The sequence below is a fragment of the Scomber japonicus genome, chromosome 19 (genome assembly GCF_027409825.1).
Source record: "Scomber japonicus isolate fScoJap1 chromosome 19, fScoJap1.pri, whole genome shotgun sequence".
In the NCBI taxonomy this organism is placed as follows: Eukaryota; Metazoa; Chordata; class Actinopteri; order Scombriformes; family Scombridae; genus Scomber; species Scomber japonicus.
In genome coordinates, this window is record NC_070596.1 from 29,642,644 (window position 1) to 29,668,661 (window position 26,018).

General features: G+C 40.9%; 2 protein-coding genes across 2 annotated transcripts in view; both read left to right on the forward strand.

Moving 5' to 3' along the window:
- LOC128379918 (uncharacterized) overlaps positions 1-14,577 on the forward strand; it is a 28,184-nt gene extending 13,607 nt beyond the window's left edge. The window contains exons 4-8 of the mRNA XM_053339557.1: positions 11,319-11,487; positions 13,348-13,441; positions 13,835-13,876; positions 14,039-14,104; positions 14,417-14,577. Coding sequence (XP_053195532.1) covers positions 11,319-11,487; positions 13,348-13,441; positions 13,835-13,876; positions 14,039-14,104; positions 14,417-14,577 — 532 coding nt within the window. The remainder of the gene's footprint in view (positions 1-11,318; positions 11,488-13,347; positions 13,442-13,834; positions 13,877-14,038; positions 14,105-14,416) is intronic.
- Positions 14,578-18,473: 3,896 nt separating this feature from the next.
- On the forward strand, positions 18,474-25,979 carry LOC128379919 (uncharacterized). Its single transcript, XM_053339558.1, has 10 exons — positions 18,474-18,742; positions 19,886-20,084; positions 21,263-21,428; positions 22,789-22,870; positions 23,515-23,556; positions 23,705-23,767; positions 24,114-24,241; positions 24,561-24,681; positions 24,770-24,840; positions 25,758-25,979. Exons 1-10 carry the CDS (start codon positions 18,550-18,552, stop codon positions 25,977-25,979), a joined length of 1,287 nt encoding a protein of 428 aa, XP_053195533.1. The 5' UTR covers positions 18,474-18,549.
- Positions 25,980-26,018: the final 39 nt, after the last annotated feature.

Genomic DNA, 26,018 nt, shown 5'->3' on the forward strand with positions numbered 1-26,018 from the left:
GATGTGTCTGGTATCATTGGAAAGGAAACACTCTCAGGATTCTTGTAAAAGTGTCTGTGTGATTCTGTGACTTACTGACAAAGAGTGGCAGAGGTTACAATGATGGGGTTGTTTACTCGCCCATAGGTTTGTCTTTACAATGACATGTGTACAGACATTCAGGGACCTCTCAGCAGGATATAGACACAATGAGGCCACAGCCACAGGTCTTGGCTTCATGCAGTCCAAATGTGGAGTCAAAAGACCAAAAGATGAATTTTTCAGAGTTATTTTTCAACAGGTATGTCCATGCGTTTTCCTCAGGTCCTTTTTGGAGACTCCAAATGGACACTTGGTTACCATGGTTACCAACGCTGTATAACCACAATCAAACACTTACTTCACAACCCCTTTGTCTCTAATGAAAGCTGACACCATATTATTATTATTAATATTATTATTATTATTATTATTACATATAACCATATATTTTTTGTTTGGCCATATCTATCTATCTATCTATCTGTTTATTTTGCTATAAGTCATATGTCAAGTCGAAGAAGAACCAACCGTGTACCAAAATGCCGTGTGCGTAATGATATATGGTTCAACTCTTTTACGCACCGGGCGCACGCCGGTTACGCTTGGAGTTTGTTTATGGACAGCCAAACCTGATAGCTTAGTGTCATACACCGTTGGAAACCTCTGACTATTGGCTAAAAGGTAGAAACTGATGTACAAACATAATTTCTCACCAACCAGTTATTATATTTGGAATAATGAGGACATTCTGTACAAAAACAGACGATCATTGTTTTACAAGGACTGGATGGAGCATAACATTTTATTAGTTGACCAACTTATTAATGATCATGGCTTCTTACTTTCTTATGAAGAATTTTTGTTAAAATTTCAATTCCCAGTCACACCGAATCAATATGCTGTGGTTTTTGATGCTTTACCTCAGGGTGTGCTTCAGCTTCTTAAAGGGACTGAAAGAATTATCGCTGTCCCACAAAATTATACTTGTGATATTTTTGTGGGCGGAGTAGATATTACAAAAAGATCCTGCTCTAACAGATTTTTGAGAAGCTGCTTACAAACCAAGACTCTACCTGGAGGTCAAACTAAATGGGCTGCACAGTTTGGAGAAATTAACTGGAATAAAGCATGGTTGGTTGGTTGGTGAGAAATTCTGTTTCAATAATAAGGTGAAAGAAATCTCGTTCAAAATTTTACATCAAATCTACCCTGCAAAGAAAACCCTTGAAAGATTTAAATTAGATATTGAATATGTATGTGATTTTTGTGGACTTGAAGATGAAACCATTTCTCACTTGTTTTATCATTGCACTTACAGTAAAACTTTTTGGAATGATGTTCAACACTTTGTGCAAGAGAAAACAGGAAGAATGATTCATTTCCAGGAAAAACATATTTTTATTTATTATGATGACCAAGACAAAGACCTGTGTTTTTTCTGTCAGTTAGTCTTGAGTTTGGGGAAATTTAACATTCACAAAAACAAATGGGCCAAATCTAAACCGAACATTGTACTCTTTAAACATGAACTGCACCGTTATTCTGCCACAATCAAGGATATCAGTAGTAAGAAAGCTGCCAAAACTTACTTTATTATGGAGAAATTTTGTGCCAATGATTTGTAAAAACCTCTGACTGTTTTATGTTGGTTTGTTTTGTTTTGTTTTGTTTTTGTTTGTTTTTTTTGTCTGGTGTGTTGTATTTTGTTGTTTGTCTTATTAATAAAAAAATAATAATAAAAAAAAAAAAATTGGCTAAAAAGGTTATCAACTTCATTTCACCGAATATTTCCATAGGCTAGAACAGCAGTCAATCAAAGCCATGTCGTCATTGTTGTCGGTCACATGTCCTCATTGGCTTTGGAGACATGTACTGCCTAACCCTGAGCACCGATTGGCTTGTGTGTGGTGTTGTCAGAAGCAGGAGAGGCTCGCGGTCGTAAACATCTAGTCACGTGTACTCTGAGATGGACGCGCAGGTCAGGAAATGACGTAAACGGACCGTATATGGTTTGTTATTTGTGTTATTACGTTACGTGTTGGACTAAATACATGTTGACATATTGAGGAAAGTATTCCGGTTAGAAGGAAACGGATTTCATATTTCAGCAGAATGGATACTTGGCGAGCTGTACAGGAAGTCCTGAGTCATAAGATGATCGTTGTGGATAAAGGGAAGACTTTGAAGGTATGTAGCATTATAGCTGTTAGCTTACTTTAGCTGAGTGGCTAGCCGAGCTAATCGCTAATACTATTACGGCTGTGAGCAACCATATGAGTCGTGAGTGGTCTTGAATGAATCAGGAGAATCTAAGCTTTCCAACAATGTACGGCATGAATATATATGTTTAAGGGTTGGTGTTTAAAACATTCAGAATAACGTGTCGCTTACCTCTTAACATCCGTCCCGTCCCGTAGACGGAACAGCGTACGTTAAGAGGTTAAAGGGTAAAAGTCATAGGTCATGAAACAGAGGGTTTTACTTAAAAGGGTTAAAAGCTAGCCATAGATGAAGGACCAGGAACAAGGTTGCGGGATGACAGGCATCGCAGGGCCGTCTCCATCTCCTGATTCATTCTCTCGGTGTGGCAGTTGGATTGTGTATGGAGGCCTGAGGATGGGCTGAATGAGGCGCCAAAGAGACTACAAAACTCACACTAAAAACAAGAGGTGAATTGGGGCTCCTGGTCAGAAACAATGTCTCTGTCTTCAGGCGAAATACATGCCGTAACATGAGTTTGGCAGTTTGTTTTACTTACATACAGTACATGAAGGGCCAGAGGCTGTTTTTACTGCCTGACCAAGTGAAAAAGACTCAGATTCATCAGTTCATACTGATCAATAAATGAGCTCCATCAGCTAATATAGATCATTCATGTCCTTTGAATGATCATAAAGGCATTAAATCATTTAATCACACTTCAGTTTAATAACTCACTGTTGTCAGTCAGGTGTTTTTTCAATCAATAAATATAAATTGATCTAGGGAAGAGTTAGAAGAATATGGAGACATCACCAAATCCTGTCATGCCAACAAGTATTTTACATCTAAACTAAAAACTGTTTTAAAATGTTGAGTCAGTTTAATTTTAACTTTAATTCACAGCAGCAATCCTCATCCTGATGATCCCTCTCTGTTATCTCCAACACAACAAGCTCCACTCTGTGCCCATATTCTTTTTCCTTGTTCCCTTCCCATTTGCAGATGTGTGTGACCAACATGTAAAGCAGTACAAGAGCTGTCAGGCTAACATCAGAGCTCAAACTTGCCTCACCTGTCAGGAAATGAAACTCAGACATTTGTTTCTACTGATACCCCTTTTCCACCAAAGCAGTTCCAGTGCTGATTCTGTTCTGAATTTGGAACCGGTTTTCTTGTTTTGACAGTCAAAGAACCGGCTCTCAGCCAGAGAAACCGGTTCCAGATTTGCACCAGTTCATTGCTGGACTAAACATTAGGGGGGAGGGGCGGGGTTATTGAGACCAACCACAACAAACAAGACCGCATGGTGGTGAATAGATAAGGAGTGAAATATCCCTTGAACATTTGACTGATGGTGAAAATCATACACATTTGCATTGTAATAGCTGTAATCTGCCGGCTAACGTTAGCTTACAACAAAGGCTAACGTAACCATCTCAATCCTGTCGAGCAGCACAAACACGTTGTATCTGCCGTGTTTGGATGCGAGCCAGGAGTCTGCCATCGTTGTTGCTTCTTCTTCTTCTTCTTCGTATTATTGTTGCTTCGAAGTTGGCGCAAGTCAAATGCTACTGTATGAGCTGTATTAAAAACTTCTGGGATGGAGAGGATCAGAGATAGAGCTACAGCTGCCATCAGTGCAGAGAGGCCTTCACACCGAGGCCTGTCCTGAAGAAAAACACCATGTTAGCAGCTTTAGTGGAGCAGCTGAAGAAGACTGCATTTTATTTAAAGGCGCCTTTCAAAGCGCTCAAGGACACCTTACAAGGCACATATAACACAACAACAGTACTACAAACAATATAAATCAGGTGACATTTAGTGTAAAGATAAAGAACAAATATGAATGTGACTACAAAGTGCATTAGGACAATAAATAAACAAGAACTAAGATTGTATAGTTAGTGTGAGAAAGAGTATGCTGCTCTGAATAGGTGCGTTTTCAGGCAGGATTTAAAGGTGGAGAAGAAGAAGTGAAAATGTCTGGTGGGAGAGAGTTCCATAGGCGGGGGGCTGATCGGCTGAAAGCTCTTGACCCCATGGTGGTTAAGTTGGCAGATGGAGCGAAGAGCTGGTTGGCAGAGGAGGATCGGAGAGTTGGAGAAGGTGTGTAGATGTGAATAAGTTGAGAGAGATATGATGGTGCCAGGTTTTGAAGGATCTTGAACGTAAGGAGTAAAATCTTAAAGTCAATGTGGGATTTGATAGGGAGCCAATGAAGTTGCTGCAGGGCAGGAGTGATGTGTTCAATAGAGGGAGTTCTTGGAGAAGACTGGACTCTAATGGCGCTTTTCCACTACACAGTTTCCAGCACGACTCGACTCTGGGTTTTTTTGCGTTTCCACTAGGGATAGTAGCTGGTACCTGGTGCTTTTTTAGTATCTGCTCTGCTGAGGTTCCAAGCGAACCGAGCCGATACTAAATGTGGCGTCAACAGACTGCCGGCATTTTTAAATATCGGCAACAGCGTTACAGCCATACGGCTCAGTTTTCTTGCTTTGTGTGTGACAGAAAGCCACATACAGCAGCAAGTACACCATCGCCTCCATGTCCTCCATTGTTTATGTGTTTGTGTCGCGTAGAAAACGAAGTCACGGCAGTATCGCTGAGCCGTGCTATGACGACCCCGCCCACGTTGAGTAGGTACCTTTTTGTAATGGAAAAGGTCGCTCCTGGAACTGTGTCAAGTTGTGTCGAGCAGAGTAGTGCTGGAACTGTGTAGTGGAAAAGCGACATTACCATGAGGAACACCCCCAGCCCCATTATGGTGCAGCTCTCTGGTAAACCTGTAGGCCTACATGCTATTGACATTCTTAGTAACACCCCCAGGCGAGTGCTGTCCGAAACAGTCATACCACCTTCCCCCATTCCCCATCCCCATGTTACAACTAACTCAGACTCTTGTATCCATGAAGTATCTCTCCTTACAGCTAACAACTAAAACATCACCAAAAACAACTTGCATGAAATATATCTACACAGACACAAAAGTAACATGCTTTCAGTTTTAAGAGTTTATCTACAAAGCAGGCAATGTTACCACAGAAATGTCCTGTGTCTACCACAGCGTGCTACTTCTTCACATGTGGACTAACAAGGACTAAATTTAGCATTTGCAGAGTGAACCAAGTGATTTCTAATTTGTTCCTAATTGGAGAAATTCAAAGATTTATAACTAATTAATTTAGTTATAACTAAACTTTATTTAGGTATGCATTTATGTTCTATTGTAATTGTAATGTAATTGGTTGTATTTATTTTAACATGGACCCCAGGAAGAGTAGCTGTTGTCTGAGTAACGGGGCTAATGGGGATCCAAATAAACTAAACTAAACTCATATTACAACCATCCACAGTTTCCCCTACCAGAAAGTGAAACTGGCACAGTGAGACTGTTTAGGCAAGGCAGCTTTATTTAGCTTTGTTTAATGCAGCTGAAGGAGGCCGAGCAAGGAAACACTTTTTCTCTACATAGAGGTGAGGGGTTGAGGTTTTTGACATGAGGCTCTTCTGTTTCCTGTCATGACTGAAATCGTGTAGATAAATCATTAAATGACATAAGTGTGAACTCCACCAGTCTGCCTCTTTGCCTCTTTTACCCTGGGTGTGCAGATGGCTGAGAAAGGGAAGGTCCAGAGAGTCAAGAAGCAATAAGCAACCATCCAAACTGCAACTCAGAAGAAAGGAGAAGAAATAGAGACAGAGCCAAGTTATGACATTTTTTGAATGCCTACTGTTTTAACTGGTTGATTTAATTTCTGCTCCAGCTCCATGTTTGGGGGATGGTGGGCTGGGGGTGGGGAGGGGTGGGGGGGGGTCATCAAAGTTCTTCTGTTTTCTGTTTATAGAAATGTGGAACTGTGATCATGTAAACCAATAAGACATTTTGTAAAACACACACACACATAAAAAACAGAAGGAAACTATTTTTACAGTGTTCTCATTCTGCATAGCTGTAAAACTATGACCACATGTGTTTGTCTTTTTTTCTGTGCCTGAGCCCCGCCCTCAGTCCACTCCAACACATAAAGCAGCTGTGTGTGTCTGAGCCCCTCAGTCAAGCTCAGAAAGCTCCTCTGTGTGTGTGTGAGCAGCTCAACTTTAACAGGAAACACAGTAAAGACTCGGTGTAGGTTTTCTTCTGTTCATGCAGTGATCTTTCTGCTTTGCTAGCTGGATTTTTGACTTTTTAAAGAGTTAGAATCTGAAACTTTGGTTTTTAAACAGTTTCCTTCTTTGCAAACCTTTGTGTTTGACAAATAGTAACAGGGTCTTGTTGTGCTTTTGCATTCACAAAGATGTTTGAAGATATATCCAAAACAGTTGTGAAGCATCTGGGTGCTGAGAATGATCTCAACTACAATGGAAATGTCAACCAGAAGATTGAGATGCTGACGCTGGTGAAAGTCAGAAGGAATTTCCTCAACATCACCAAGTACGGGATCACCAACAAAACACTGCTGGACCTGGTGAAGGAGCCGGACTTTACCCCAGGTCTGTATTCTAACATAAAACTACATGTGAAGAGCAGTAAAGACACCAAACACACAGTACAACATGACTTAATCACATGTTGAAGTCCTGCATTTAAAATGAAAGCATCATCAGCTTTGTGGAGTTAATATTTTAGAGTGGAAGGACAAACATGTAACCAGATGTTTATTTCTGAAGAATCACAAACACAGAGTGATGAATCTTCCTCTTTAATAACCCTTAAACAGGCAACGTGCACCAGGAGATACAGACTCTTTAACAGCCTGTTAGGAGCAGGATTGGTTAAGGTGATAGTTCAGTAGTATGTGCCTTGAATTGATAGAACTGGATTGGTAGAATTGAAGCTTGTTGTAGGTCTATACTTTGATATAAATGGTAAAAATCAGTTTAGAAACTAGTATTAATGACCAAGGAAGGCAAGAATGTACCTCTTCATTCAATTATTTACCATTATGACCATTTTAATACATTAACCCTTAAACAGACAACGTGCACCAGGAGATACAGACTCTTTAACCTTCCTGTTGTCCTCCCGGGTCCTTCCTCTGTCCTTCCTTCCTTCCTTCCTTCCTTCCTCTGTCCTTCATTCCTTCCTTCCTTCCTTCATCTGTCCGTCCTTCCTTCCTTCCTCAGATCTAAGTTCAGCTGTTAGGGTAAATGTTCCCTCCTTCTGTCCTTTCTTCCTTCCTTTATCTGTCCTTCCCTCCTTTCCTTCCTTATTCCTCCCCTTCCTCCATCCTTTCCTTCCTTCTTCCCTCCTTTCCTTCCTACTTTCCTTCCTTCCTCTCCTTCCTTATTCCTCCCTTCCTTCCCTTCCTCCCTCCTTTCCTTCCTTATTCCCTCCTTTCCTTCCTTCTTTCCTTCCTCCTTCCTCCCTCCTTTCCTTCCTTATTCCCTCCTTTCCTTCCTACCTTCCTTCCTTCCTCCCTCCTTTCATTCCTTCCTTACTTGAGGTGCAAATGACATAACTAGTAAGGTCTGTTTAAGGGTTAATAGGGGCAACGTATCCTTTTGGACATACAACTCATGAAATTCCAAGTATAATAAAAAACATATATTTGTGGAAATGAGATAACTAGTGACATCATATAGTGTTTCACTCCTGCCTGTTTAAGGGTTAATCAAACCTGCACAGAGGACACACAGTCGTTCTGACCTTTCTAACAGACTGGATCAACATTTATACCTTAACTCTTGTGGAAATTTGAAGATTAAAGAGAGGGTAATACAGTAATGAAGTAATGAAGTACATGAAGCAACCAATGAACTGCTAAACCTTTGCTGACCTCCTCACATATTAGACACAGTCAGTTCTACTACCAGGTGTCTACTACCCTGATACTCCTTCCTTCTTTCCTCCATCCTTCCTTCCTTCCTCCTTTCCTTCCATCCTTCCTTTCTCCCTCCCTCCTTTTTTCCTCCATCCTTCCTTTCTCCCTCCTTTCCTTCCTCCCTCCCTTACTCATGCCTTCTTTCCTCCATCCTTCCTTGCTTTTCTTCTCCCTCCTTCGTTCTTTCCTCCGTCCTTCCTTTCTCCCTCCCTCCTTCTTTCCTTCCTTCCTTCCTTTCTCCCCCCTTTCCTTTCTTTCCTCCCTCCTTCTTTCCTTCCCTCCTCTTTTCCTTTCTCCCTCCGTCCTATCTTCCTTCCTCCATTCCTTCTTTCCTTTCCTCCCTCCTTTCCTTCCATCTTCCTCCCTCTTCTATCCTTCCCTCCTACCTTCTTTCCTCCATCCTTCCTTGCTTCTTTTCTCCCTCCTTTGTTCTTTCCTCCGTCCTTCCTTCCTTCCTTCCTTTCTCCCTCCCTCGTTCTTTCCTCCATCCTTCCTTTCCTTCCTTCTTTCCTTTCTCCCCCCTTTCCTTCCTTCCTCCCTCCTTATTTCCTTCCCTCCTCTTTTCCTTTCTCCCTCCGTCCTATCTTCCTTCCTCCCTTCCTTCTTTCCTTTTCTCCCTTCCTTCCTCCCTCCTTTCCTTCCATCTTCCTCCCTTCCTTTCATTTCCTCCCTCTTCTTTCCTTCCTCCTTCTTTCCTCCATCCTTCCTTTCCTTCCTTTCCTTCCTTTCTCCCCCCTTTCCTTCCTTCCTCCCTCCTTCTTTCCTTCCCTCCTCTTTTCCTTTCTCCCTCCGTCCTATCTTCCTTCCTCCATTCCTTCTTTCCTTTCCTCCCTTCCTTCCTCCCTCCTTTCCTTCCATCTTCCTCCCTTCCTTTCATTTCCTTCCTTCTTTCCTTTCTCCCTCCTTTCCTTCCTCCCTCCCTTACTCATGCCTTCTTTCCTCCATCCTTCCTTGCTTTTCTTCTCCCTCCTTCGTTCTTTCCTCCGTCCTTCCTTTCTCCCTCCCTCCTTCTTTTCTCGATCCTTCCTTTCCTTCCTTCTTTCCTTTCTCCCCCCTTTCCTTCTTTCCTTCCCTCCTCTTTTCCTTTCTCCCTCCGTCCTATCTTCCTTCCTCCCTTCCTTCTTTCCTTTCCTCCCTTCCATCTTCCTCTCTTCCTTTCATTTCCTCCCTCTTCTTTCTTTCCTTTCCTCCTACCTCTTTCCTTCCTCCTTCCTTTCCTTCCTCCCTTCAGTGTCCCTATCAGTGTTTTTTTGCTTTCGTAGTAATTTTTGTTTGTTATACTTTGTGAAAATGATGACATATCCAGTTAAACTTATGAGATACTAAATCAAAATAACAAGATATGTAGTCAAAATGATCTGTTTGTCAGGAGGTATCAAAAAATGTGCTCGGAAAAAGTTCTGAAGTAAAATGTCCCTGCAGGTTTCACAGACGAGGTTCTGGTGGTGGATTTTCAGAAGATGAAAGACTCAAGTGCCAAAGCCTCTGTAACAGCAAAGGTTGATGCACCTCAGATAGAAGGGAAAATGAATGCAGCGATGGACACTGTGGACGGCGTGTCCACCTTCACTCTGAAGAAAAAGACAGTGGACACCAAGCAGTTGGACGGACTGGAAGACAAGTAAGTTTCTGTTCAATGTTGGATTTTTGTGACTGATGCTGATAACGATATTAGGGAGTAAAGGAATTCCAATATACTCTCATAAGTTAAGTTAGTAATAAGTCAGCGGGCTAAAATCCCCCCCCCCCCCCCCCCCCCCCCCCGCTGAGGGGTCCAATCCGGCCCACTTTCCTTCCTGTCTTCTTTTCCTTTCTTCCTTCTGTCTTTCCTTCCATCTGTCCTTCCATCCTTCCATCTGTCCTTCCTCCCTTTCTTTCTTCCTTCCTTCCTTTCTTCCATCTGTCCTTCCTCCCTTTCTTTCTTCCTTCCTTCCTTTCTTCCATCTGTCCTTCCTCCCTTTCTTCTTTCTGTCCTTCCTTCCTTTTTTCCTTCCTTTCTTCTTTCTGTCCTTCCTCCCTTTCTTCTTTCTGTCCTTCCTTCCTTCCTTCCTTCCTTCCTTCTGTCCTTCCTTTTTTCCTTTTTTCTTTTTTCCTTCCTCCCTTCCTTCCTTTCTTCCTTCCATCTGTCCTTCCTTAGTTTTTTTCTTCCTTCCTTCCTTCCTTCCTTCCTTCCATCCTTCCTCCCTTCTTTCCTTCCTTCCGTCTGCCTGTCTTTCCTTCCTTCCCTTCTTATTTCCTTCCTTTCCTCCTTCCATCCTTCCATCTTTTTAATGATCTGGCCCACATGAGATCAAATTGGGTTGGATGTGGCCCTCTGGTTTACAGGTTAACAGCCAGTTTAAAAAGGTGTTTTTTTAGGAGTGATTTGAAGGTATGGGGGTCTGTACAGTGTCTGGAGGGTTTAGGGAGTGAATCCCAGAGGGTGGGGGAGGCAGTGGAGAAGGCTCTGTCCCCCCCGAGTTTTATTGCAGGAAACATTCTTCAACTACATCCTTCAATTAAACATTTGCCTGTTATGATAAAATAATAACTGTTATATCTTTTTACTGTTATAAAATCATACTGTACAGTCCACTGACAACACTGCAGCTGCCTGTTACCTGTCAGAAGCCAAAGGGGGAGTCAGTGTGGGTTCATATCATAGACTGTATAAAAGAAATAGACATAACATCCGTGACGTCACCCATTGGTTTGTGGACTGCTGCTCGGAAGCCAATAGTTTCTAATCTGGGCAGCACCATCTTGAAAATTTCAGGTGCATGCTGGGAAAAATAAAAACACGGATTCTACTTATATGGGCATGAGGCGGAGCGGGAAGGTTGCAATCGGTTGCGAGGGCTGGATCTCAAGGACATTGGTCAATCAACCTGTCAATCAGGACGTAGCCACGCCCTAATGCATACCCTGCTTTATCGTCACATATAAAATCAGGGAGGCCAAAATGTCCCAAATGAACATCATACTGCATTGAAGAAGGCTTTAAACTAGCGATTGAGACCATAAACACATTTTGAAAACGTTTACTGAGGTTAGAAATCAAGTGAGAAGTTGGTGAATTCTCCATTGACTTGTATAGAGACGGTCGCCCCCTGGTGGCCTTTTGATAGAATGCAGCTCTAAGTTACTTCTGCGTTGGCCTCATTTCAGAGGACAGGAACTCCCCACCTGGTTCATATATCTTTCACTCCATATTCTTACATTTCATTTAATATCCTCAACCTTCCTCCTCCTCCTGTCCTCGTCCTCCTCCCGTCTGCGTTCTCTTTACAGGCCGATAAAGATGAAGTTGGTGGACAGGCTGAGACTAAAGAAGAAAGAGAAGCTGACTTGTGTTTACCAGACGGTCTACAACATCACTTCTGTCACATTTGATGTCAAAGCTACAAAGAGCGGTTTCCTGTCGGGAATGTGCAATAAAATGTTCAATTTGTTGCTGGAGGTGAGTATTTGTGTTCTTCTCCTCCTTTAACCTTCCTGTCGTCCTCCTGGGTCACATTAACCCGTCTGTTTTGACTGTTCCTTCCTTCCTTCCTTCCTTCCTTCCTTCCTTCCTTCCTTCCTTCCTTCCTTCCTTCCTTCCATCTGTCCTTCCTCTCTCCTTCTCTCTTTCTTTCCTTCTTCTCTTTCCTCCCTTCCTTCTTTCCTTCCTCCATACCCCTTTCTTCTTCCCTTCTTTCCTCCCTCCCTCCCTCCTACCTTCTTTCCTCCGTCCTTCCTTCATCCCTTCCTTCTTTCCTCTGTCCTTCTTTCCTTCCTTCCTCCCTCCCTCCTACCTTCTTTCCTCCCTCCCTCCTACCTTCCTTCCTTCCTTCCTTACTTCTTTCCTCTGTCCTTCCTTCCTCCCTTCCTTCTTTCCTTTCCTCCCTTCCTCCACCCCCCTTTCGTCCTTCTGTCATTCCTTCCTCTCTCTCTCCTTCCTCCCTCCCTCCTACCTTCCTTCCTTCCTTACTTCTTTCATCTGTCCTTCCTTCCTCCCTTCCGTCTTTCCTTTCCTCCCTTCCTCCACCCCCCTTTCTTCCTTCTGTCATTCCTTCCTCTCTCTCTCCTTCCTCCCTCCCTCCTACCTTCCTTCCTTCCTTACTTCTGTCCTCTGTCCTTCCTTCCTCCCTTCCTTCTTTCCTTTCCTCCCTTCCTCCACCCCCCTTTCTTCCTTCTGTCGTTCCTTCCTCTCTCTCTCCTTCCTTCCTTCCTCCCTGCCTTCTTTCCTTTACTCCCTCCTTCCTTCTTTCCTTTACTCCCTTCCTTCCCTCCCTCCCTCCCTCCCTCCTTTTCTTCCTTCTTCCTCCCTTCCTTCCTTGACTCGAACACAACAGGAGGGTTAACTATTTTTAAGCTGATTTTTGACACACTATCAGATACTATGAGGATCATTCTTCCAACAATGAACTGATCTACTAACAAGTGTTGTGTGTGTGTGTGAATCAAAGCCTGATATATCTTATTCCTCTGTTGGTGTCCAAATACTATTAAAAACATGTCAGTGAGTCACATGTTCCATCAATATGAAGATGTGACTTACTTTAGAAATGGAAACAAAGAGTAATAATAGTAAGATCATGTTTTCAGGAAGTAAACTATAGAAAACCACCTGAATAAAGGCCAGTCCACACCAAGAGCTAGAACTACAGCAATATAGTTTTAACGACATCAACAGTGAGATCCATAAACCATACAGCATGACAAATCTGCATCTAGCCTGATAATTATATGGTATTGTAAAGGCAATACTCGTGAAAGTTAAAAACTGTGTGTGTGTGTGTGTGTGTGCATGCAGAGGAGACACTTAAGCACAAGGTATCAGAAGGTTGAGGTGCTGGGAGCGCAGGAAGTGATGCTGATAATGAGATGATGTGCAAAGTAAGGGTTGTACTTTTCAAACAGGACACACCTGTAACCTGTAAATATGGATCTGTTTGCTCTGCTGCTGTGGGTCGGCTCAATATGGACATCACAGCAACTAGAAATACTTCTGATCAACACACTGATTCATCAGCACCAAGCCTGTCAACCCTTCTGCTTTTCTTTTTATATCTCTGAACAACATACAGCAGTAACAGCTCACCAGTATCTATTTTCATCAGCTGGAAGCAGCAGCTGAGAGACAGGAAGTTATAGTTCCTGAAGTTATAGAAGCCCTATTGTATCTGTAAACCAACATGCATGGGGGCTTCTTGCAGCTTTAATTATCATTATAGTTATCACTCTTAGTGTGGACGGCCCTTTATCCATTAAATCTTATGTGGATGTGAAACTGATGAAATGTGTGAGTGTAAACATCTCTCTGTGTTTGTTCCATCAGGGCAACAGGAAGGAGGAGACGCACTTCACTGTTCCCAAAGACACCACCTTTGCTTACGGCCTGATGGAGATCACCACAGAGGGCGGGACTCTGGGTGAGACATCACTCTGTTTCTGTAACTGTGTCTCTACTCGCCTGCATTGATCATATTAGTGCTGCTGTAAATCACATCTGTAGAGTTTGACATGTTCTTTTAAAGACAGAAACTATCTCCTCCGTTTTACCACTAAATATTTAACAGTAATAATTAACATATAAAGCATTAATGTTTATAACTCACTATAACATAGCTGTCAGCAGCGTATTAGTCAACAGTTATAACTCCTCCTGTGGCTCCCAGAAGTGTTTGCTGCTGTATAAACAGATCATGAATGGAAAATACAGTGAAACACATGCTGTCATAATATATAATATGTCCTCATAGAAAATACTGAACTTAATAAACTCGTCAATTGTCCTTCATAACTTCTGCTTCACCTTTATTCAGGAATTCCTCCACGATTCACCAACGTGACACGTTTTGGGAAAGGTTTGTGTTTAGTTTTCTTTCAACTTTTAAACAACTTTCACTGAGAAATCAGAAGCTCAGTTCTGTTGTTTACTGCTCATCTCTGTATTCAACGTTAGACTGACGCTGTTGTTGTTGTAATATCTAATAATGAATAAACTGACACCATGGAAACCTCTGCAGGATGGACGGGGAACATCAAGTTCGACGGAGACGAGGACAGTAAGACACTGGAAGACCTGAAGGAAGGTTGGTTTGAGTTTCTGAGACTCCTACATCAACAACAGGATCATTCTATGTGCCTTTTTGTGTTAATTTAAAAAAAGAAGCTACTACCAATGAAGAGTCATATCTAATCAGTTCCTGCATGCTGCCATGCTGTATGTTACCAACACAAGATTTGCCACAATTGGTGGAAATAACCATCAGTCTGCTGATTTGAAATTACAAGCTTTCAAAAATATTGCATATTTTTTATATTGACCTTTGTTATGTTGTGTTCAATTCTTCACTACTTTACTCAGTGGATTAAAATGGAAGGTGCTGGTGTGTTTCTTGCAGAAATATCAGAAAAGGCATTTCTTCTGCAACCGCTGGAAACACTTCCTGAGTCGAGCCGTCGCAATCTGCTGAGAGCGCTCAGTGAGATCGTGCATGACAGAGATGCTCTCACGCTGCTGGAGGAAACAGTAAGACTCATGTCCACAACCACACAACCATAGTCAGGGTGAAAACCTGTGTGAAGCTCTGTGTGGTCATCCAGAGGTGTCTGAGGGGAACATTTAAAGTCTTCACTTTTATCACTTACTGGACATATGATGTATGTTTGTAATCTGAAAATGAATAAATAGCACATATACACATAAGTACTGTAGGAAGACCTGAAACAACCTGAACCTGTCGTTTAAGTTCTGACTTTATCACTAACTGGAGACACAAAGTTGTAGTTCAGGGAGAAAGCAGCAGCCTGTCAGCTGACACACCTCCTCCTCTGTTTCCTCTCTTCAGTTGGATGAAGAAATGACTGAGTGTCCACAGTCTCAGAGTGTCTCTTCATTCATGGATCTTCTTCATGAAGCCTCCTCCAAACAGAGAGATGCTGTTCATCTGCTGGTCACAGCCTTGGACAGTAAGGACAGACTCTAACTGATTGGACAGAATCTACAGCATATGATGAATGAAATAAAGATGTTTCTCTGTTTATTTATTCTCCTCAGGTCTACCAGACGGTGCTGCTGCTCTTCTGACTGCCTGCAGTCCTGAAACACTGACAGTTCTCCAGCAGCCCGTCTCCCTGCAGGAGGAAGGAGAGCTTCGCTGGGTGGCCGAGCTTCTCTGTTTGACTGAAGAGAAGCTGACAAAGCTGAGAGATCAGTGGGACGGACAAGAGTTACCACCAGAGATACTGCTGGAGCTTGTGACTCTTGTCGTGCAGGGACTCAGCCTGATGCAGCCTTAACTACATCCACAGTGTGCCTATGCAGATAGTTCGCATTTAAAAGATGATTTGAAGCCTTTATGGGGCTTTAGGCATGTCCTCCCAAGAAAAAGGACACTATTGAGCCACCAAAAATGACCTATAGCTATGAGCAGAGGTGGAGAGTAACAAATTACATTTACAATTTACTAAATCTGTAATTTTACTTTTACTTAAGTATGTTTTGTGTTAAGTATTGTACTTCGCTACATTTGAATCACATCTGTTTCTGAGTAAAAACATGTTGGTGATCGTACAGCATGATTAACCAGCATGATACAATAACTTAACATTCATAGAGTATTAAAGCCTGTGACAACCTGGCAGCTAGCGCTCATAGCGACATATAAACTCTAACTGAACACAACAAACTCACATATTTATGGACGAACACTAAAAGAAATGTCCATTACATGTTGTGCCATTATCTGTCTCACTCTGCAGCTGTCTCACTCTGAAGCTGTCTCACTATGAAGCTGTCTCACTCTGCAGGTACAGGCATTCAACATGATGCATTCATGTAAAATGGGAGAATTGAGTGAATGGTGCACAGGGGCAGAGCCTTTTTAACAGGGGTACTTACAGGGGTACTTAAAAGTTCGGTCTTCTTTGGGTCATTTTAAAGAAAGGCTCTTCGGGTTTTGAGAGACTATGGTGGTTTTATTTTTAATTTTAGGGGCGCAGAGATCAAATTTAGGGGTGTGTTGTTTGTAAATGCTTTATGGGATGGTCTTCACTAAAATGACATATACCTCCATAAATGTTTTAAATGTTGTGTGTCGACATATTTTATAATTTTGTCATTGAAGTTGAATTTGTAAATGTATAACTTTACCTTTAATTAAAACAACCAAAGATTCATGGGCCATCATCTTCGTCCTTTTTGAACTACTTACTTGTACTCAATACTTTTACTTGAGTAGAATATTTCAGAACTCTTTCCACCTCTGGCTATTCGTGAGTGACAGATGCGATTTAGCAGCTGTAGTAATGATGAGCAGGGATGCACATGAAGTTGAACAGGCACAGAATAAGTAAACATCCAACAGGACCATGTGTACGCTGCAGCCAACAGGGGACAGTTGATCACATAGACATAATACATGTATATATACATCTATGGTTGATCATGTATTACTGGAGTACAATGCATATAAGGAGGGGTGACAGGAGTTGGTGAAACTATTTAAGTATGAAAAACTGGACATAACATTAAGGAGTTTGTTATAGTGTTTCACAGAAAGATGTGGGTGGTATGGAGGTTGCAATACAAACTATTGTCCAGTAGGTGGCGGTAAATGTATGCCAATTAAATATATATATACCAGCTACTTCTTTGTGTATCTTCTTCCTGATCAGATATATAAACATATACATATACATATAAGTATATAATATTATCATATTGTCATCACTGTTAAACTTATATGTAACTCATCTATAGATATAATAGTATACTGTATATGCACCCCTTCATGGTAATACTGCTGCCATGACGGGGTGCACTTGGTCTACAACAATACTTTGGTGGTTCATGTCAAAGTAACACCCACATGAATACCAAGACCCAGGATTTGTCACAGGGTCATTAATCTCTCTCCCACCAGACATTTGCACTTCTGACTCTGTCTCCATATTTAAATCCCACCTGGAAACGCTCCTATTCAGAGCAGCATACTCTGTCTCCCACTAACTATGCAATCTTAGTTCTTGTTTATTTATTATATTAATGCAGTTGGTGGTCACAGTCATATTTATTCTTTATCTTTGCACTAAATGTTACCTGATTTATATTGTTTGATGTACTGTTGTTGTGTTTTATGTGCCTTGTAAAATTAATAATAATTATTATTATTCACTTCGCCCATCCAGTAGTTTTAATGTTTTGGCTGATCAGTGTACATATATATATACATACACAGATAGATAGACAGATAGAAACCTGCACAGTTGAATTGAAAGTAATAGGACATGCATTTGTGAAACTGTCTAGGTTGGGAGTCTGTAGTTTACTGGGAGCAGTGCAGATTATAATATCTGAAAGCTGCAAAGAGGAAGGACCTGAAACATCTCTCTGTCTCTCAGCGACTGAGATGACAGCTTAGCCATCACTCTCCTACACAGACACAAACTTAACATGCTTTAAGTTTTGAGAGTCTATCTACAAAGCAGGAAATGTTATTGTAATGTTGACTCATAAATGAAAAGTACACCAGAGTCTCAACAAGTGCCGTTTACTTCAGGCTGATTTATACTTCTGCGTCGGACCGACGGCGTAGCTATGTGTAGTGTTTTCTGTTATTAGAGCATATAGCGCAATGCTACATGCTACTGTGACCGGAAGATAAACAAGGATAAAAATAGAGACTCCTCTGAAACCACACACACACACACACACACACACACTACCCAAGCAACACGTTCCCTCGACGCAAAACTTTGAAAGGACAACAACGGCGTCCCTCCTACGCAGAAGTATAAATCAGCATTTAGTAAATAACAAAAGTAGTTCAGTAACAACTTAGCACTGTGTACATTGTAGTAGCCATCTTGGAATTGTATCTCACTCTCACTCTACTGCGTGTCACCGTCCTTACATCACTACACTGCCACCTCGTGGTATAAAGTAGCAGTTACATAAATGAAGAACAACAGTTGTCACAAAAATATGTGAAGTAAAAAAAAAAAACAAGTAAACCAAGTGATTTGTAATTTGTTCCTAATTGGACAAATTCAAAGAGTTATAACTAACTCATATTACAACCATCCACGGTTTCCCCTAACAGAAAGTGAAACACAGTGAGACTGTTTAGGCAAGGCAGCTTTATTTAGCTCTGTTTAATGCAGCTGAAGGAGGCTGAGAAAGGAAACACGTTTTTTCTACACATAAGTGAGGGGTTGAGGTTTTGACACGAGGCTCTTCTGTTTCCTGTCATGACTGAAATGAGATGTCGTAGAGCATGAAACTCAAAGATGTGAAAGTAAGTTTCGGGATGTGTGCTCTCTTTAGGATGTATCAGTACATGACGTCGGTGCCAACTCCGGGGCAGGAAGGAAAGGGCAGGGAAAATCCAAACTTTGCTTCGGAAGAAAGGAGAGGAAATAAAAGACAAGGACAGAACAGTAAGCATACAAAGAAAATCTCATAACTTCCAACTTGCCAGTTTCCATTTGACAAGTAGTAAAAGGGACTTGGTGTGCTTTTTTGTCTACGAAGATGTTTGGAGATATATCCAAAGCAGTGGTGAAGCAGCTGGGCACTAAGGACCTCATCTGCAATGAAGATCTCATCCAGGATATTAAGATGCTGACTCTGGTCCAACCCAAAAGGAACAAACTCGGCATCACTAAGTACATGATGAAAGATAAAACACTGCTCGACCTGCTGGAGGAGCCACACTTTACCCCAGGTGTGTATTCTGACATAAAACGACATGTGAACAGCTGTAAAGATACCAAAAACACAGTATAAAATTACATAAATTCCTAAGTCTTTAAAGACCATGTAAAGTGAATTCAGACTTTTTTTCTAAACACATTAAATCGGTCATAAATGTATTTCTAAAAAAGGTGTAAAAAGCATTTCAACCATTTAGATTTGAATTGTGGAGCTAGGCTTCACAAACTGTGTTTCAACATTTCTGTGTTCAGGATTTAGTGATTAGCATAAACCTGCCTCTGCTGCTGTAGAGATATAAATACATTCAGCACACACTACTACTACAGTCTACAGTTAGCTGAGTTAGCTGCCGAGCTAGCAGCTGAGTTAGCTGCCGAGCCCGCAGCTGAGCTAGCCGCCGAGCTAGCAGCTGAGTTAGCCACTGAGCTAGCAGCAGAAAGCTCTCAGACGTAGCGTCCATGTTTCTGGTAGAGGTGGTGACTTTGATTGACAGGTGACACTTGGTAGGGGGCGGGGCTTCAGCGTTTGAGAGCAGAGAAAGAGGCTGATTTTTACACAACTTTGAAGCCTAATTTCATATATTTGGCGATTTTTTTTTAATCATTGAAATTTGGCAGGGTGGTTAACAACACACTTTTCTGTGGTATGTCAAACTCAGAAAACATATTTATTCTTACTTTACACAGACTTTAACTTTTTTTTAAATTTAAAGCATCATCAGCTTTGTGTAGTCAAAGTTCTAGATTAAAAGGACAAATGTATTATTTGTATTTAATAGGATCATCATAATTTTTTATGAAATCTTACTTATAGACATTTTTTATTAGATGTTTCTCTGAAGAATCACAGACATGGTGTGATGAATCTTTCTCTTTAATCATACCTGCACGGAGGACACACAGTTCTATTTATACTGTATCGTGGAAATTTGAAGAAGAGAGGTTAGTAAAGTAATACAGCAATAAAGTTACAAAGTCATAAAGTACATAAACCAACCAATGAACACTGATAAACCTTTGCTGACCTCACAAATTAGACACAGTCAGTTCTACTACCAGGTGTCTTTTCTGAATGAACAAAACCCCTGATACTTAGGCGTTCACAGGAGTTCAGGCACACACAAAAATAATCCTGAGGTTAAATGTCCCTGCAGATGTTACAGAGGAGGTTCTGGTGGAGGATTTTAAGATCCAGAGACGGAAAGGTGGCGAAGGCTCTGTAGCAGCAGGAGTTCATGATGCAGCTCAAATGAAAATGAATGCATCGATGGACACTGTGGACGGAGTGAAGGAGGGCTTCACTCTGAAGAGAAAGACAGTGGACACCAATGAGTTGGAGGAAATGGAAGACAAGTATGTTTCTGTTTGTCTGTTTCTGTATATATACACAGAATATATACATAAACACATTTTTTGCAGTGATCCCTCTAATATGGTTATCAAAGATATAGAGCCTGTGATATTTTACAGTTGAACAAAAACAAATGTCTAAAAGCAACCAGCAGAACTGAAATCAGCACCAACTGTGAACATTTAGGTTAGAAACACTTCTCTTCTCCTAGCTGTGCTTATGATTGAGCTCTTTTAAAGCACTTTACATTTTAATCTTTCATTTGCACTCTATGTCCTTTTAATGATTTTAATACAAACCAATACAAAAGTAAAACAATCAAATATACATAAAAACATAAAATGCTGCCTTTAAAAAACTTTTAGAAAAATGGTTGAGAGGCCAATATCGACTCAGTTGGGTTCTAGTCGGCACTTTTTATTTACATTAATTACATCTTTACATATTTTCACAAGCAGATATTTATTGTAGGAAACATTCTGCAACTACATACTTCAATTAAACATCTGTCGGTTATGATGATAAAATAACTATTATATCTATTTTCTGTTGTAAAATAATTAGGGCTATCAAACGATCGAGGTTAATCGCAGAATTTCCATAGTTAATCACGATTAATCGCGTTTTGAATTGCATTGCTTGGCTGCACCTGGGTGTTTAGCGTGGAGGTGCTAACTCAAACTCCACGTACTCCGGTGGTAGTTAAACTCCGTTTGACACAGGTTGCATTTTACTTTTGACTTGTCAACTGAAGCGTCTGGAAGTGTTTTAAAGTTAAACAAGCCGTTCAAAAGTCCAGTAGCTCTCTTACTTTCCATCAGCGCGGTAGGTTTACTGCAGGAGGCCACTTCAAAGCATAGCGCTACAGCTAGAGGAGCCGTCTACGGGGGAGTAGAAGGGACAAAAAGGCTTGCATCATTAAAATGAGATTTAAAAAAATGAACGCGTTATGGATTGCATTAATCTAATCGTGATTAACGCATTAACGCTGACAGCACTAAAAATAATACTGCACAGTAAATGCTGAAACTGTCCACTGACTACACTGCATCTCACATTTCATTATATATCCTCAACCTTCCTCCTCCTCCTCATCCTCATCCTGTCCTCCTCCTCCTCCTCCTCATCCTCATCCTGTCCTTGTCCTCCTCTCGTCTGTGTTCTCTGACTGTCTTTGCAGGAAGATAAAGATGAAGATGGTGGACAGGTTTAACCTACAGAAAGAGAAGCTGACTTGTGTTTACCAGACGGTCTACACCACCACTCCTCTCACATTTTATTCAGAAGCTACAAAGAGCGGTTTACTGTCGGGAATGTGCAGTAAAATATTCCATGTGTCGATGGCGGTGAGTATTTGTGTCTTTTTCTTCCCGTCACAAGCTTGTCATGTTTCAGGAAGAAAACCTTGTAGAGTAGAAGATGGACAAAGGAATTTAAAAATAGTACTCACCCTAACTCATGCGTCAGACAATTTCTACAACACTATCAGATACTATGAGGATCATTCCGCTAATTTTCTGTATTTTAGTTCATTCTTGGATCCAAACCAACAATGAACTGATCTACTAACAAGTGTTGTGTGTGAATCAAAGTCTGATATATCTTATTTCTCCTTGTTTAGAAACTGAAACAAAGACAAATAACAGTGATCATGTTTTCAGTAGTTCTGTGTTATGTGTTCTCATCTGCAATATTATTTACATGAACTTTAAGTATATTACCTCATATGTTCCACATATGCTCCCATATTGTAGGGTTTGCACTTTATTCTATTGCTGTCTTGTGATGTCATATCCTGCATTTTGTTGTGCACGTGAAGATGAGTGATGTGAAAACCCGGTCATGCTATTGCTACTGATGCATTTACAGCACTTTCTCAATATGGGCAACAAAGTTCAGAATCCAACAATCACTTTAAATATATAGTTTTTAACATGGTACTAACTCCATTGGGTGACGGAGTCCACACTACAACTATAATGACGTAGTGGGAATATCGTTGGATCACTTTTCATAGCAATTTGATGAACCATAGAAATACTGACAGCCAATCAAAATCCTTCCTATAAACCAAACAGCAAGACAAAATCTGCATCCAGCCTGACATTAACAGTAAAACTTCATCTAAATTATGGAAACTGACTGATGACTTTATTTATTTATATGTATTTATTGTAATTCAGCTTTGCTCCTCTCTCAGCACAGATTCAGAGGTGATTTCTTTAAAGAGGTTTGTCTCTGTTTATTACACAAAGATGCTGGAGCTTTGTTCTCTATTATAATGTGATATAAATCTTCTCACGTTCAGATGTGAGCTTATACTGTGAGTCTCTGCTTCAACATGTGCTGCTGTGGGTCGGCTCAGTTTGGACATCACAGCAACTAGAGTCTGAAATACTTCTGGTCATCACACTGAATCAGCACCAAGCCTGTCAACCCTTCTGCTTTTCTTTTTATATCTCTGAACAACATACAGCAGTAACAGCTCATCAGTATCTATTTTAATTAGCTGGAAGCAGCAGCTGAGAGACAGGAAGTTATAGTTCATACGTGTAGATGCTCACATCATTATCATTATAGTTATCACTCTTAGTGTGGACGACCCTTTATCCTTTAAATCTCTTGTGGATTTGATCCTGACGTAAGATTCATGTAATGTGTGAGTGTAAACATCTCTCTGTGATCCTCCTGTGTTTGTTCCATCAGAGAAACAAGAAGAAGGAGATCAGCTATAAAGCTCTCAAAGGCGCCACCTTCGCTTACGGCCTGATGGAGATCAAGACAGCGGGTGAGACTGTAACTGTAACTTTCTGTAACTGTGTCTCTACTCGCCTGCATAGATCATATTAGTGCTGCTGTAAATCACATCTGTAGAGTTTGACATGTTCTTTTGAAGACAGAAACTATCTCCTCCTTTTTACCATTAAATATTTAACAATAATAATTAACATATAAAGCATTAATACATGTTTATAACTCACTATAACATAGCTGTCAGCAGCGTATTAGTCAACAGTTATAACTCCTCCTGTGGCTCCCAGAAGTGTTTGCTGCTGTATAAACAGATCATGAATGGAAAATACAGTGAAACACATGCTGTCATAATATATAATATGTCCTCATGGAAGGTATGAAATACTTAATAAAAACATAAAACTTAATAAACTCGTCAAATGTCATCATATCTGCCTGTAAGTACATTATAGTATGTTTTAAAGCAAACTACTTAGATACTGATTATTAAACATAATGGTCTGTCTAAAAGCTACTGATGAGTTTTCATCTTCGAAGTAAACAGAAGTCTGTCATGTGACCAGATTGTTGGTATGTGTTTTTACATCTGGTGTAAATCCAGATCAGCATCACAGGTTCATATAACAGAAAGCTGAGACGAATCAATAACTTCATAACTTCTATTTTACTTTTATTCAGGAAGTCCTCTGCGAATCACAGAATTTAAACGTTATGAGAAAGGTTTGTTTTCACTTTTCTTTCAACTTTTAAACAGATTTTTACTGAGAAATCAGAAGCTTAGATCTCTGTATTCAATGTTACACTGATGCTGTTGTTGTTATATCCAATAACTAATAAACTGACACCATGGAAACCTCTGGATCCGCAGGATGGAACATCAGTTTCGACGGAGATGGAGACTCCTGTAAGACGCTGAAAAAACTGAAGGAAGGTTGGTTTGAGTTTCTGAGACTTCTACATCAACAACAGGATCATTTTATGTGCCTTTGTGTGTTAAATCATATCTAATCAGTTCCTGCATGCGGCCATGCTGTAGGTTACCACCACAAGAATTTTGTAACCGACTGATTTAATCTGCTTGACTTGAGACACTGGGAGATATTAATGTCACTGAATATTGTGGATTGTATAATTATTAGTTTAATCAGACTTCCTCAAGTTGATATTCTGATGGCTGTCATACAGCAGCAGGAAAGAGCAAGTCACAATGAGAAGAATTGGACCGTGATCTTGTGAGCAACAACAATTTATTGGAGGTGCTGGTGTGTTTCTTGTAGAAATATCAGCAAAGGCACGTCTTCTGCAGCCGCTGCAAACACTTCCTCAGTCGAGCCGTTGTAATCTGCTGAAAGCTCTCAGTGAGATCGTGCATGACAGAGATGCTCTCACGCTGCTGGAGGAAACAGTAAGACTCATGTCCACAACCACACAACCATAGTCAGGGTGAAAACCTGTGTGAAGCTCTGTGTGGTCATCCAGAGGTGTCTGAGGGGAACATTTAAAGTCTTCACTTTTATCACTTACTGGACATATGATGTATGTTTGTAATCTGAAAATGAATAAATAGCACATATACACATAAGTACTGTATGAAGACCTGAAACAACCTGAACCTGTCGTTTAAGTTCTGACTTTATCACTAACTGGAGACACAAAGTTGTAGTTCAGGGAGAAAGCAGCAGCCTGTCAGCTGACACACCTCCTCCTCTGTTTCCTCTCTTCAGTTGGATGAAGAAATGACTGAGTGTCCACAGTCTCAGAGTGTCTCTTCATTCATGGATCTTCTTCGTGAAGCCTCCTCCAGACAGAGAGATGCTGTTCATCTGCTGGTCACAGCCTTGGACAGTAAGGACAGACTCTAACTGATTGGACAGAATCTACAGCACATGATGAATGAAATAAAGATGTTTCTCTGTTTATTTATTCTCCTCAGGTCTACCAGACGGTGCTGCTGCTCTTCTGACTGCCTGCAGTCCTGAAACACTGACAGTTCTCCAGCAGCTGGTTTGTTTCCTTCACCAACATTTACATGCCAATCCCTGCAGAATATCACAGGGTGATATTTGGCTCATATACTGTTCTCAAAGAATAACAATTTTTCTGTGCTCTTTTTGTGGTAAAATTGTGAGAATCTGGAAAAATGGCAAGTAAAGGAAAATGCTATAATAATAAAAAACTAGCAATGAAGAGTCATATCACTAAAAACTATCCTTGAGTTCCATTTACAAGCCTTTATAAAATAAAATTTCAGCTCAATATTAGCACCAATGAAATCAGTCAATAATTCCATTAAAACAAACCCATGAGGCGCGCAGGTGGTCAAGTGGGTAAGAGTGCATGCCATATACGCAGCGGACCCCGGTTCGAGTCCCGGCCGGTGGACCTTTCTGCATGTCACCCCCCTCTCTCTCCCATAATTTCCTGTCTCTCTACTTTCAAATAAAGGTGTCTATGCCAGAGAAAATCTTTAAAAAAAAACAAATCCATGAACATGAAAAATGATGTCCATCTTTGCTGTCTGAACATCAGCTTGTATTCTTCAGACTTACTGAATCAAACATCATTTGAGAACATTTAGGAATTGTTTTGCTCGATCTGTGGCGTACTTTTTGTAGGCGGATGAGATTTGTCTATCGTCCATCTGAAAGTGCCTGAAACCTTTTTGAATGTGCTGCAATGACGTCAGTTACCACAACACCAAATGTGATAATTGGCCATTTCATGCAGAGAAGTGGTGGTAATTTAGCAAAACTGCAAACTCTTGCAAATAATGTGGACATTTTTTGGATTTGTGTTAATTATTGCGATTGTAAACTCATAATTTCCTGGAAGGACTGACTCTAAATGCTGCTGTATTAATCTCAGCACAACAACATTAAGGAACATATCTCTCTCTGTCTGTGTCTTCTTTTGTTGTCCAGGTGAGTTGTCTAATGGAGGACGGTCAGGCCAGACTCCCAGAGTGTTTGCCCGTCTCCCTGCAGGAGGAAGGAGAGCTTCATTGGGTGACTGAGCTTCTCTGTTCGACTGATAAGAAGCTGACAGAGCTGAGAGATCAGTGGGACAGACCAGAGTTCCCACCAGAGATGCTGCTGCAGCTTCTGTGTCTTGTCGTGAAGGGACTCAGCCTGATGCAGACTTAACTACATTTATAATGTAGCCTGCTAATCATTTATTCTTTT

Coding starts and splice junctions, on each gene's coding strand:
- LOC128379919 (XM_053339558.1), top strand. CDS start 18,550: ATGTTTGGAGATATATCCAAAGCAGTGGTGAAGCAGCTGGGCACTAAG. Junction 20,085..21,262: donor TTGGAGGAAATGGAAGACAA/GTATGTTTCTGT, acceptor CTGTCTTTGCAG/GAAGATAAAGATGAAGATGG. Junction 23,768..24,113: donor GCTGAAAAAACTGAAGGAAG/GTTGGTTTGAGT, acceptor TGTTTCTTGTAG/AAATATCAGCAAAGGCACGT.